The sequence below is a fragment of the Eucyclogobius newberryi genome, unplaced genomic scaffold (assembly GCF_026437365.1).
Source record: "Eucyclogobius newberryi isolate DKJ021-1_F unplaced genomic scaffold, fEucNew1.0.hap1 SCAF_8, whole genome shotgun sequence".
Lineage (NCBI taxonomy): Eukaryota > Metazoa > Chordata > Actinopteri > Gobiiformes > Gobiidae > Eucyclogobius > Eucyclogobius newberryi.
The window spans coordinates 24332216-24345796 of NW_027316500.1; the positions used below are offsets into that span (position 1 = coordinate 24332216).

A 13581-nucleotide genomic window follows, 5' to 3' on the forward strand; every position below is an offset into this window, starting at 1 on the left:
AGGCTCGCGACCGCACTGACTCACCCAGGCATTTTTCTCAGGGAATGCCAGCTAGTGACACTATACAGAAAGCAGTGACGCACAAATGATTCATAATGAAAGGCAAAATGTACGTTAAGATTACGGGGCTGTGCAAGTTTGTTCAACAGCAGGAGCACCAGGGGTCTTTGGTTAGTTTGTGTGCTTACTGTATGTGAAAGGAAAAACTGAATAAAATACCTGAATCCGTGGGGTTTATGTCTCCAAATAGCTGTTTATGAAACCTTTAGATTAGAGGCGGGTTTCAGAAAAATCCTTCTAGAGATATTTTTTATCCGTCATTATATATTTCCAGCGTGTCAGTGACATGTGGTTACAGGCAGGCAAAATACTAATCATACTTTCACATAAATGGAGCTCATATGTGTGTCCTGAATGCTTCCTTTAAACATAGTGGTTAAGTAACATAAGGCAGTTAAACAGGGCAATACTTCAGCACTTTTTTTTGCATTACCTCTTCACACTCTTTTCTTTGTGTTTGATTGCCTAAACATGTTTTCTGCCTATGTTATGTGTCCATGCATTTATTTATTTTTCTGTTTCATGGGTTAATATAGGAAATTATAGTCTTTGAAATTGTAGTCTTGGCTGGCCAGGCTTTACTAATGTGTAATAATTGATTGATTTTTTTAGGCCATCATGCTGATTATATAATTCAATCTCTAAATCATGAACATCCCAAGCTCCTGTATGAGGACACACTTTTAATGTCAATCTGGTAGTCAAGAAACGTGTATTTCCGTGACTACAAACAACCTCTCTACCTGCAGCCCGATTAACACACTGTTTCTAATAAAACCCAGCAACACATGTTCCAGCAAAGTAATCAAGCTGCTGCTAATCCTCCACCTGAACCTCCGATTTTCACAAACAGCCTGCAATTACAGTGTAACAACAATCCTGGTTTCTTCCCTGGGCCCATCCACTCTGCTGACAGAGGGCCAGCGCGGCAAACAGAGGCGTTCTGTAACTCAAAGCCTCATGTATGTCTTGTAACCACAGTGCAAGGAAATGCTGTTGATGTAGCCAAGAGTACATTTAATTGTACACATATCAAGACATTAAAACTAAACCTAACATAACTAATTTATAGTCCAGGGAGGGAGGGACATTCAGCACATTTCAGAACATTCAGCACAGGACAGACAAAATATGTTAATTTATTTATTATTTTTTAAATAACTTTTGCACCTTCAGGCACAGACTTATGTCATCATTGTAATAGTCTGTGTAAACAGTCTGTGTATGATGGTTTATCTTTCTGTAACATCAACCTGCCAGGGGGTCTGCAGATGGAAATTAGCATCAACAGATTATCATATTTACATGTGTGTAAATGTTCATGAATATGCATTATTCCCCCTTTTCTTAAATAAAAATAAATAAATGGTTGCTTGTGTCTTACCACGCCTGCCTCCGGGTTCCTCTTCCTGCCGTTGCTGAAGGTGGAGGCGAGAGTGGAGGAGCAGCTCTCGTCGTACAGAGCTGTGCGTCCGTCATTGATGGCCGAGTTGATAGAGATGGTCCACATGCTGGAGGCATACCCATCGCAGTTGCAGTCGTCATAGCTACCCCCGTCTCCCGATGCCCACACGTAGATGCTGCCTTTACCTCCACGACCCTAAATGTATATCACAACATCAGACGGATCAGAGAGGAAATACTAGTAACCTTCAAAATTAGGTCACATTCGACACCTTCGGGACCCTCGAGGGTCCACCACACATATGAGATATATTCAATATTTTTCTACTTTCAAAATTCAGATCTCTTCAGCTACATCTACTCATGCATGTATAAACTTGGTATGGATGATGCTCATTTTTTTAGATAAAGCATTTTTTTCCAGAAAAAGTACACTTGTAGTATACCATTAGAAATAAATGAGTCCAGCACAGACACTATGACCCTGTAACTGCCCCCGTCTGGACTCTGTATTGAGACACAAAAGTCTGCCCAGAGACGAGTGTCAAAATAAGTGGACTTTAAAGAACAACATTATCCTCTTATTGGCCGTCACAAAGGAGGCTGATATATTTACATGAACCAAAGAGTAAATAAAGACACATGCCTTTTGATTGAGTTTCTCTATATTTACAGCAACTTAGATTCAAGATTATTAGATTTACAACAACATTATCTACCTTCTATAAGGCTGATTTAACATTATCTTTCACATTTCAAAATACAAATAGAAAAAAAACGAATAAACGTTGTTCATTATTATTACTGTGCAGCTGCTGCACCTGGTTCCCCATCGCACAAGGGATCAAATGGAACAGAAGTGGCCTCAATGTGCTTATTTATGTATCCTATTTGAATTGCAAAGAGATGTTTCAAAATCCTTCAGCTCACCTACTGGCTCAAGGCTCTGCTTGATCCAAACAAAGTGCTTTCATTCGGCGAGCAAAATTGGCAAATTCATTTCTCCTGTCTAATGAACATTTTATAGCCTCATAATTATATTGACCATACTTTTTGGACTTTAAGCCACTACTTTTTGTCCACGCTTTGTCCACGCTGCGGTCATTAAACATTACGGTTTAATTTATAGATTTTTACTGGCTAACGGCCACCGGGGGCACTCTAGCAGGAAGCGCAAACATTTGACACACTGTAGAAGAAGACGTCAGTGGACAGTAGACACTTTATTTTAAGCTTCAAAACGCTGTGTGTTTTATTACAATCAGACTCATATTCACAGAGAGATTAGTGAGGAAGTGAATCTAGACACACACACGTGGAGCGCGGACATGCGATACACGGCGGTCTGCAGTTTAGAACCTGCTGCATTGAAATGAGACTTTCTTGGCCCGACCTGACCATCTTTTTGTGTAAATATCATATCGTAAATGTTGCAATGTAACACTCTCAAGCTCGGGAGCAGAAGAACCAGGTGTGAAGACACAGACACAGGTAAATCAGCTCACACAGAGTAATCAAGGACAGAGGGGACAGTAGGGACAGCAGTGATGTGTCTTCTGTTTGTTAAACTTCAAAATGCTGTGTGTTTTATTACAATCCAACGTTGGAGCGGCTTTTATTCAGGAGCGTTGTATAGCCCGAAAAGTATTCTAAGTGTACATTCCTCCTTATATAATGCCTAACTTTTTTTTTTACCTCACAAGGCATCAATGTGTGCAAAATGTTAGTTTTGTTGACTGAAAGGTTTTCACCATTTGTTTTACTTTTACAGATAAAACCAAATTATAAACAAAATGAAGAATGGATGATGACTAAAACTATGACTAAATGTAAAGATAAGATGCCCAAAACCAAACCATGTACAAACAAAGGAATACGTTTTTGTGGGAGATGGTCAATGAGGAAGCAGCATGAAAGGTTCCAAAGGTCACTACATCCAAGTCATTTTCAATCTGATGGACATGGTTTGGAATGAAAAGGTGAATTGACTTTTAGATGGAATTTAAAACCTCTTGATTTCTAAAACAGTGTCTAAAACAGACGACTACCTTTGGAACCATAGCATAAATACTGGTAAATACAAAACTAAAACTATAAAGACTATCCAAATGTATACATTTTCAGCCAAAAGAAAAGTTGGGTTGTTAAACACTCATTTGAATAATTATCTATAAAGGAAAAAAAAATAAGAAAAAGCAATAATAATTGGAAAAATATTGACAATATTCACAAAACTGAACCTTTCAAGAATAGTTTATGTGTAGTAATATTTGTGTTGAAAATGACATTAGACACCACTGGATGTCAAAATGAAGACTGTGGGAGGCATAATAACAGTGGCCTGATTCATTGTATTTAAATGTACATTGCGTTTGAGTTGATAAAGTGCCTTGCTCCTGGTTGGCTCGCCTTTGCCTCGCGCAGGTCATTTGAGAGCAGTCCACACCTGGACGCAGAGCTCGCCGTGAACCGAGATTAATCAAGCAGGTAATTGGCAGATGCACGTTAGCATGGCAACTCTGAAAGTGAGGGGGCGTGACAGAGATAATATGTTTGTGTCCGTGCTGGGCATTTTTAAGTGCTGTTCAGTGTGTGCGCGGGAGAGACGGGTTCACCTTTCTGATGTGCCCTTGAGCAAGACACAGGTGAATTTTTAATCAGTGGCATAATATTGAAGACTGGGACTTAGATATTAGTGAGGACATTATTCACAGAGGCGCGCAGTGTAGTGGCACACACAGACGCAATGCAATGCCAATGGGAGAGCTTACAAGTAGCAAAATATTTCATGGTTTATTATTCTCAATATATTATCTATATTTGATAGTTAGTAGAGGTGAGAATTTTTTTTATTGCAAATCTAACACAAATTTATGGCAATTAATCATGATTAAAAACAGACCATAATTAATTGCAGTAAATTGTGATGCACTACATTGCTATTTTAGACAAACTTGCAAACTTGAATGAGTTTTAACATGACTTCATTGACAAATCTTTTCATTCATAATAGTCTGAGTGTTGTGCCCGTTCAGCTTGACAGGCCAGTGAATAAATACAATTAGCATTACCATTCTATTTGATGTATTTAGTAGGTTATGCTTTAGGTGTTTATGATGTAGAAATAAACTTTAGTCCTTTAACAGGTCTATCGCCGGTGCTACAAGTGCTGATCTGCCCATAAGTCACAGTGAATCATTCTCAGTGGAGCCTTCAACAAAGAGGCACTTCTGCTAGTGTTGCAATTGACTCACCCACTGAACGACTCGTTTAATATAACAAATGAAACATTGTTCAGCGTGAAAATTAACCGTGAGTTGCAGCGGTTGTCACACACTCTGTCTGTACGTCAGAGCTGTGGGACGCTCTGTAACCATGGTGTGCACATGTGGGGTGGTCAAATTAACCAATGCATCCAGTTATTTTAAACTGCAAAAAAAGCCCTGCACAACACGAGAATTTTCCAGCCTCAATAATGTCATAATTATGCAATATATGCCATAATTCACATATTGCATATATCGTGCAAAATTATGTTTATGAATTATTATTTTATACAATAATCGAATATGGATATGCTGAGATCATTAAATAAATATGTTTACTTTCTCTAAATAAGCAACAAAATTGTAGTGTAATGTACAAAATAAATGCTCATACGTATGTGCAGTATATTGATAGAGCAGCCCACAATATTCATTATATTTATAGATGTTTTGGCCTGTGTTGTGTTGTGGTTGATATCAGGAACAGTCTTGATAGTCTAGACTGATTTCAATACCACAGACTGTAATTCTCTAGACAAAATAACAGAACAAATTGTGTCTTGTAAATGTGATTTGTCTTGTTTTGATGCTTGTTGAAATGAGCATCTTATTTCAATACTAGTTTTAGTATTCTTAGTGCCTGACCTTAGAGTCTTTTGACAATCCACACATATGAGCTCAAATGATTGTCCACCAAAACAAATTGACTGTAATTTGATCAAATACCACACATAAAGTCAACATAGAGAATAAAAGCAGTTCTACCTGACCTGGATTTTGAACAAATAAATCCACAGCTTATTGCCTGCCTTTCTCTTCCCTTAATGTGTGAGCGTTATTAGAAGTCTGGCAGGTGTGATGTGGTTTTACCTTGTTGACGCCATCAGCCATGGCCTGCAGTGTGAGCTCTCGGGGGCCGTCCACAGTCTTGCCGTCATCGGTGGGGCCCCAGCTGGCACTGTAGATGTCAATAACCTGCGGCATGTGGCTGATGGACGACGCCTCGATGATGTCAGTCATGAAAGGCTGGTCCAACATTCGGATGCCTGCACCACAACAAGCAAACCAGGAGTTAGAACTGTAAATTCTGCTGCTTTGTTGTGTGGATGTGGCAATAAAGGCTTAATGCAATACAAAGCCTCACCCTAATTGAAGTTTATACTCCTGGGTCTAAAACACATAATTTATCTGCAGCAGTACGAGAAATAAGCCCGGGACTACAGGGACCATGATCCTTTGTTTCGATGCAGCCAACAATGAGTTTGTTGATCACCTTTTTCTATCACATCAGGGTGTGTAATAAATCTGAATAAAAAACAGTTCAGACGATACAACTGAATATTTTCTATAATGGAACACTGCTGGACAAACAAGGGATTACACCGATTCGTTTCTAAATAAAAAATCTTATACCTCTATTTTTTTAAGTGTCCCAATAACAATATCAGATGAAATATAAGTGCAGGAATGTCACCTTAAACTCTCATTTGAAAGTTTACATTCATTTTTATTTTTAATCAGCTCTCTCTACAACAATATACTCGATATAAACTATCTATATATAAACATTAACATAGATAATAACATATTATCTTCATTTTAATATATTGTATTCTCCACCTCTGTCACATATTTCAACCATGTTATTGCTTTATCTATAATGCTCCACAGTATGGCATTATACTCTACATCTACCTCCATGCAGATAAGCAGGTGATGTGGAGAGGAGAGCCCACATAATGCAATTTCAATAATTGCACCGGAAATTGCCATATGCAAGATACATATAATTTAAGATCAAGATGTGTTTAATGTCATACTTTGGAACATTCTTGGCAAAGCAATAACATCCCAGACACACCCCCCCATCAGAAAAGTAACAAGCTGTTAAATATACAATGCTGTCCTAAAGGTCACCAGTGTCGATTTAAAAAGAAAAGTATATAATTTTCCCTTTAAGAAATGGTGAATGGTACACTATAAACATCACTGGATTGCAATCATAGACTAAATTATCATAAAACAATACTGTGATCATGGCCACAATGTCGAAATAGATATCATACCAAGTGGTTACTCTATAATAATACTGTATAAAACATTGAGAGCATCTGCACATGTGAGGAAAGAGCAAAAATGGCCAGCAGTATTCAAATGAAACAGTCCATGCGTCTTGCTTCGTCAATACAACCGACCTTGCGACTGTAGTGTGGCCAATTTCAGGGAAAAATCAATGGAGCATATACGGGAGCAGTCTGGATTATTGATGGTGTTGTGTGTGGACTCGGACTGACCTATGACGTTTGCGACAATAGAGCCATATGCTTCGATAGGAACAATACCAATCTCCCGTAATTGCCTATATTTCGCCGAGTGTCATCCGATCTCTCATCCTCTCATCACGCCATGACCAAAACAGCTATTTGCTGCGACGGCATTCTCATTGTCATTCCCGCCGCTGTCCAGGCAGAGATACACACCTGCTACCAGGGAGTTGTATGCGACTCCCACTCCGCAGATGTTGTTGTTGGCAGCGGCCGACACCTCTCCTGCGCAACGTGTGCCGTGACTGCGGAGGCAAGGAGATAAACAGAACTATAGGATAAGAGGGTATGCATGGATTACAACAGAGGAGATAAGATTTTGCAGATTATACAGATAAGAAAAGTGTCTTAATACTGGGATTTTGCCTTTTCACAGTCATAAATCATTAGAGGATTTGCATTATTAGGAATATTGTTTTGCTTCCTGAATGCCGATGCAATTTTTTTACAATTAACCAATCCCTTTATTTGACTTTTTATTTTGTTGTACCTATATCATTGAAACCTAGGTCTTGTTCCATGAAACCTTTTTATATTCATAACACCGTGTCTCCATTCTTGTGTGATTGACTTTTGTACAGAAATACTGAGTAAGAATGTTATTCCAAAACTTGCCAAATAACGGTAATCAAAAATGAAAATAGAAAGCGTAATTGTGCTTAAGATATGTCTGGATGTTACACAATCATGCAGCAAATGATTTTAAATCCCAGATCAAATCATGTTGTTGTTATATTTGGAGTGAAAAGTTAATATCTGAACTTCTCCTTAACTTAAACCTAATCTAGCGGTCCTTGCAATGGAATCTGAATGTTAATGTAGTAGGCAAATATCAGTGATTAGCCAAATATCCGACAAATTATAAGATATTGAATTGGCTCCGAAAAATCCATATTGGACCATTCATACCTGTAATAAACCAAACCACAAACCTGTAACACACCAATCCCAATAGATACATATTGCTGTCAACATCCTGCATTTCACTTCTCATCTCCATCCAATATCCCGTTTGCATATATCAGTGTTTTGCACTGTATCTATGTCTCCATCAGTCAGCCCCCACAGGGACCGGCTGCAGCCCCGCTCTCCCAGCATGCTTTGCAACAGACAGGCTGCTATTTATAACAACCAGCTGATTAGCCAGCTCGTTGTGCCCGCCAGTCTGCAACAACTGCTCTAACTGGCAAACCATGAGAACACTCCCCTCTCATTCTCTCCCCTCAGTTGGCCGGGGATTGCAAAAGAAACCATGGATTTCTCTTGTTGACATGTGTTGCGGCGGCAGTAGCTCATGCTTAGTGATTTTGGAGATAGGAGACGTTATCAGCAGCAGGGTCAGCAACGAGAACAGTAAAATCCTACGTTGACTCCCCCTTATCTTGTCCAAACCTAGTAAAAAAAATACCTTAGGGTTTTTTATTGTGATGGTCCAGAACAATAACTGCACTGCACAATTGTGTCGTAATGGAAGTATGTGATGGGAAAATCAGTAGTGCGTGTGATGAGTGTGTGATGAGTGTGTGTGTGTGTGTGTGTGTGTGTGTGTGTGTGTGTGTGCGCGTGTTTAAAGAGGTGGATGGGTGATCTTTACCTGTTGAACCAGTCGTCTGTGTAGCGGGGAAATGGGTACGGGTCATTGCTGCTGAAGTCGTAGCTAGCATCTGCGTTCTGAAAAGTCCAGAGAGCGACATTTAGAAAGCCAATAGAAGCGCAAAGAGACATGGGGGAAAGATGAGAGTCAGCTCTGTGAAAACAGTGGCACTAAAATGCACTGTGTTTTATGGCAGTGGTTCTCAACCTGGGGGTTATTTCAGGGGGTCCCCAGATGATAAAGGGAATTGTATCCAATAATCTTAAAAAAGGCTTGACACCCTATAAATGCAGTGGTAAATATATGTGATTATTTGTTGGGCTACCAAATTTTGCTTTTAGGCCTATGTCCTGAAAATTAAATCAAACTAAAAAAAATATGCTACTTCATAATTTTGCAGATAGTCTATTTTCTTATTATGGTGAGGGGTGAGGCAGGGCTGTGCCTGGTCCCCCCTTCTGTTTGCTTTGTACTTGGAACCATTGGCCCAATATATTATACAAACAAAAACAATTAATGTTACAATCTATGGGACATATCACACTTAATGTGATGCATTGCCTTCATGATATGGGCCCAATAAATGAATCCAAACGATGTGCAAAAAAATTCTCTCTTACTGATGACCCTCTTTGACCTTTACAAAAACTAACGGCAAATCCCTTAAATATTTAGATGAAGTCAACAATCTTAGACAAAAAACTATGCCTCTCGATTTCCCACTATTAAAAAAGATGCTCAGATTTCTCTATCTATTCCGGACTCTCCAAATATTCATCCCCAACCGGCGAGTGTAATGAAACAATCTGAAGATTTGTATGGTGGGGCAAAAAACTTGCATCTAGTTCAAAAAGGAGGATGGAGTATACCTTGTCTGAAAAAATACCTTTATTTCAGCTAAAATCAGAGTTGCTGTACTTGACCCAGAATATGAAGTGCAAAGGAAAAATATTGAATGGAGGTTCCTGTACAGACCTTACTAGCAAACGGTTGAGTCATATGGAGGAAATTGAGAATCCTTGGGTAAAATAGGTGCTTATGATCTGGAAGGAGCTATCGACCTGAACATTTAAGGTCTGGATTGTTTTTCACCAGATTGTAAAAGATAATCACATGTGAAGCTTTGAATATGTTAAAAGAATCATTTGGCTTGGAGAAACAGGACTTTTATAGGTATTTACAAATAAGGAATTATTATAATCCAAAAATTAAACAAAGCACTGACGTATTGACAGAACGGATTTAGTAAAGACTGGTGATTAGCGCTGCATAATTTGATTGACGGGGCAGGGGTCGCTGTTGGCGGGGTGGGGCGCTCTGCCTATTCAATTGTAGGGGAAACACTCTCATACATCATACATCTATCACTCAATATTTAAAAAAAATAGACTGGGCCAAAATTGATCTATCGCAATTTTTAACTTGATTATATATTGTCTTATTGAAGAGAAATCAAAATTGCTTTCAATTAATGAATTTGAACTCAAACAACATATAATTCTAATCAGTGACACAGAAAACAATCAAATCTGAACTCTGCTCAAAACTGCTATTACTGACAGAATATTTAATGTGGACCTCTCGATTTAAAAGTCTTTAGCATATCGTCGATTCTAAATAAAACCCACATACATAGCCACATATTTATCCTTTATTGCATGCTCCTGTATTCCTGTTCCAATGCAGTCCATGCAAATAGCAACATACAGTGGATTGGTCTGAAGGACAGAGCCTGCACTCAATGAAACTGAACCTGTATTTTTATGTCCGTCATGTCTGCTCCATCAGTCCCAAGTCTATTTTGCTGTCCTCCCTGTCGATGCCGGTCATTTCATTTGCACAGCTGTCCATATTTCCAAATGTGTAACAGGTGCATGGGGATGTGCTCGCAGAGTCCACACTGGTGTTCATTAGCTGCACAGCTCAGGCCATCAGATTAATCTTGGAGTTAGTTTCCTTTCTGACAGCGCGGCCGGCTGGCATTTATACCAGATGACTCAGTCCACCGCAGACAAGCCAAACTGCAATAGTTACCTGACCTAATGGAATAACACTGTAACGGTTGTCAGGTATATAAAGGTGACCGGGGGAAGAGGACAAGAGCGAGGGGAGAATTTGCATAGTGTCAGGAAGTAATTCATTATGCCACAGAGATATCAGTGAGGTCAGTCTACAGCCACTGAGGACATGGCGGCTTTAGAATGGGATTTCATTAAGTCTGCAAAATGTAATCATCCATTCATTTTTATTTCTCATAATTGCTTTCTGAATTTTAATTGTTTTGGGGGGGGCAAGCTTAAAAAAGATAAACTTAAAGTCCACATGACGTGTTCTCATGTTTTCTGATTATACCTGTCGTGAATATTTATTATAGTATTACGTCAGTCAAGTGGCAGTTTGTCAAGAAAAATGAAAAATAAACATTACAGGAAGTGCTGAGTTCCAAATAGGAATCCCTCTGTCTATGTCATCAATAAACAACATTATATTGAAAATGCAGAGACAATCTAAACATAAATGACAATCTTTCTGACTGTTTGAACAATTATTTATGAAAATAAAGGTATTATTAGGCATCAATATTTGTCAAATCCTAACTACTGTGCTATTTATATGGCTGTTGGCCATATGGCCAATATGGTTGCTAGGTAACAGAATTACCTCTACATATATCTGCTGCTCATGTCCAACCAGTAAGTTACATTATAAACGTTACCAAAATTGTCGAACTGGGGAATAATAGTAAATCTTAAATATAATCATGTTCACTATGTTTTAGTGTCTAGTTAAGGTTAAGGTTAAGGTTAAGGTTAAGGTTAAGGTTAAGGGTAAGGTTCACTGTATTGTCGCCATGGGGACATTTGTCAGGAGCAGTGGTCGCTGCAGCCTTTAGCCCTGGGACCCATCTCACCATCTTGTGCTAGTCTTGGTCAGGAGTCAGGACAACCGTAGCTGGAGGATTTTTAACTATGGGGCATGTTTTTCAGTTGTTTAACCCAAAGCAGTTTAACTGCTTCACAATTTTAAACTACACTGTGTACCGTCATTTTCGGACTTCAAGCGATGTGTCTGATGTATAGATTTGACTGGCTAAAGGCCACTGGGGGCAATCTAGCAGGAAGCGTTGGACACATGTCAGTGGACAGTGGAAGCACTGTCCTGTTCTGACACGTCCTGTTCTCTGTATTTTAAGCTTCAAAACGCTGTGTGTTTTATTACAATCAGACTCATATTAATGGAGAAATGAGTCTAATGACGGCATGAGTCTGGACGCGGCTGAACACAAAGACACATGTGGAGCGCAGATACACTGCTGTTTAGAACCTGCCGCATTGAAATGAGACTTTCTTGGCCCGACCTGCCTCCAACTCATATTCACTGGGAAATTAGTCTAATTAGACGTATGTGCAATTTATTTATTTTATTTTATTTCATGTGTGCGTCTTTTATTCAGGAGCACTCTATAGCCCGAAAAGTACAGTTATCTTTCTGGTAGAAGGTTGACCTTCTTGTCTCCAAAGAGATATTCAGGACTTTTTCTGGAATGCTCCAAAGAAACAAGCTCAGCTCTGTGGAAAGAGTAAGAACAGTAAGAATGTTTTTCAAGGTATTTTTATAGCAATAATTAAATTTGTTATGGTACAAATACAACATAATGCCATACTGCTTAATATTTCAGTCATTGCAATAAAATCTCCATGGAGACAAGCAGGTGGTGGAGCCCCTGGCACTTAGCATTGAACATAAGTAGATCATCATTTTTCAAGTAGTTAATTTAAACCTCAATATCTATCTCGAACAGCTCATTAAAGTTGATTTTGAATATAGAGTCCCTTTTAAACAATGCTTTTCATTTATTCCTGTATTATTCAGTAAGTCAATAAATACAAAGAAAAGGAAGTGAGAAGAAGAAAACATATTGAATCCCACTCCTGTCTTAAATTAAGACAGGGTGTTTTTTTCCCTTTCAACTACAAAAAAACAAACTAAAAAACAATAATACATTCAGTTCTATTCAGTAATAGCGTGTGGTGACTTTTATGGATGGGCAAGCAGACTTGGGGTGTTCATCAAAATGTAGTTAACACGCCAGAGTGAGTTTACCGCATGAAGGACAAATATCCTACTGAGCTAAGTCACCTGTAAAAACTTCTGAATCACTGATCAATTCATTACACAAGGTAACTCTGTTATTAAATGACTGCACTGTATTTGTAACTAACGTCTAATCATTAACAGAGCATTAGCCACAAACACAGACTTGAATCTAAAAGGTATTTTTAAAGTTAGTTTGTTGCAACTTGGCGCTGCAGTTGCTTCACTTCTCCTCTGCACATGCTCAGTCAGGGCAAAACCTGCACTTAATATCCAAGATTCTCACACAGGTTTATTCAGCGTGGTTTGAACATAGATCCATGTGTTTAAGGCTGCGTTGTCCTCAGAGCATGTGCAGATGAAGTTGTGACACACGGTAATTCTAGATTTTATTGGTCAATCACTGCTTGCCTTGATTGCCCTGACCGCACGCCACTGCTTATATGGTACAGAATAAAGTCATAATATGAAATGATTTTCTATTTATGGCCACAGCTTTTAAGAAATCAAATAGTCACTGTTAACAAATTATAGATATGAGTCTCAGTATTTTTTATAAGTAACAATTAGACAAACAGGCACAAACTAACACAGTAAAAAGTGCTTCATGTCAATAGATTTAAGTCTGTTTCTCTCTATATTCTGGCCCAACCATGTATTTGTATAAACACACACATTTGTGGCTATTTTGGCATTACTTTTGTTGTAGATTCAGAGCGTTCCACATTTTCACCCCACATACAGTCACACAAAACCTTTTACGAGGTTCGAACAGTGTGAAGTGTAAAGTTTCCTTAACCTCTCAAAATATACATCTGTTCTTTAAGTGTAAAGCATT

At 38.6% G+C, this 13581-nt stretch overlaps 1 protein-coding gene across 1 annotated transcript in view; it reads right to left on the reverse strand.

Moving 5' to 3' along the window:
• Positions 1-13581, reverse strand: part of pcsk2 (proprotein convertase subtilisin/kexin type 2) — a 45311-nt gene that overhangs the window by 14910 nt on the left and 16820 nt on the right. The window contains exons 6-9 of the mRNA XM_072437452.1: positions 8649-8725; positions 7211-7299; positions 5601-5776; positions 1445-1660 (exon numbers count right to left, since the gene is read on the reverse strand). Of these exons, the coding sequence (XP_072293553.1) occupies positions 1445-1660; positions 5601-5776; positions 7211-7299; positions 8649-8725 (558 nt within the window). The remainder of the gene's footprint in view (positions 1-1444; positions 1661-5600; positions 5777-7210; positions 7300-8648; positions 8726-13581) is intronic.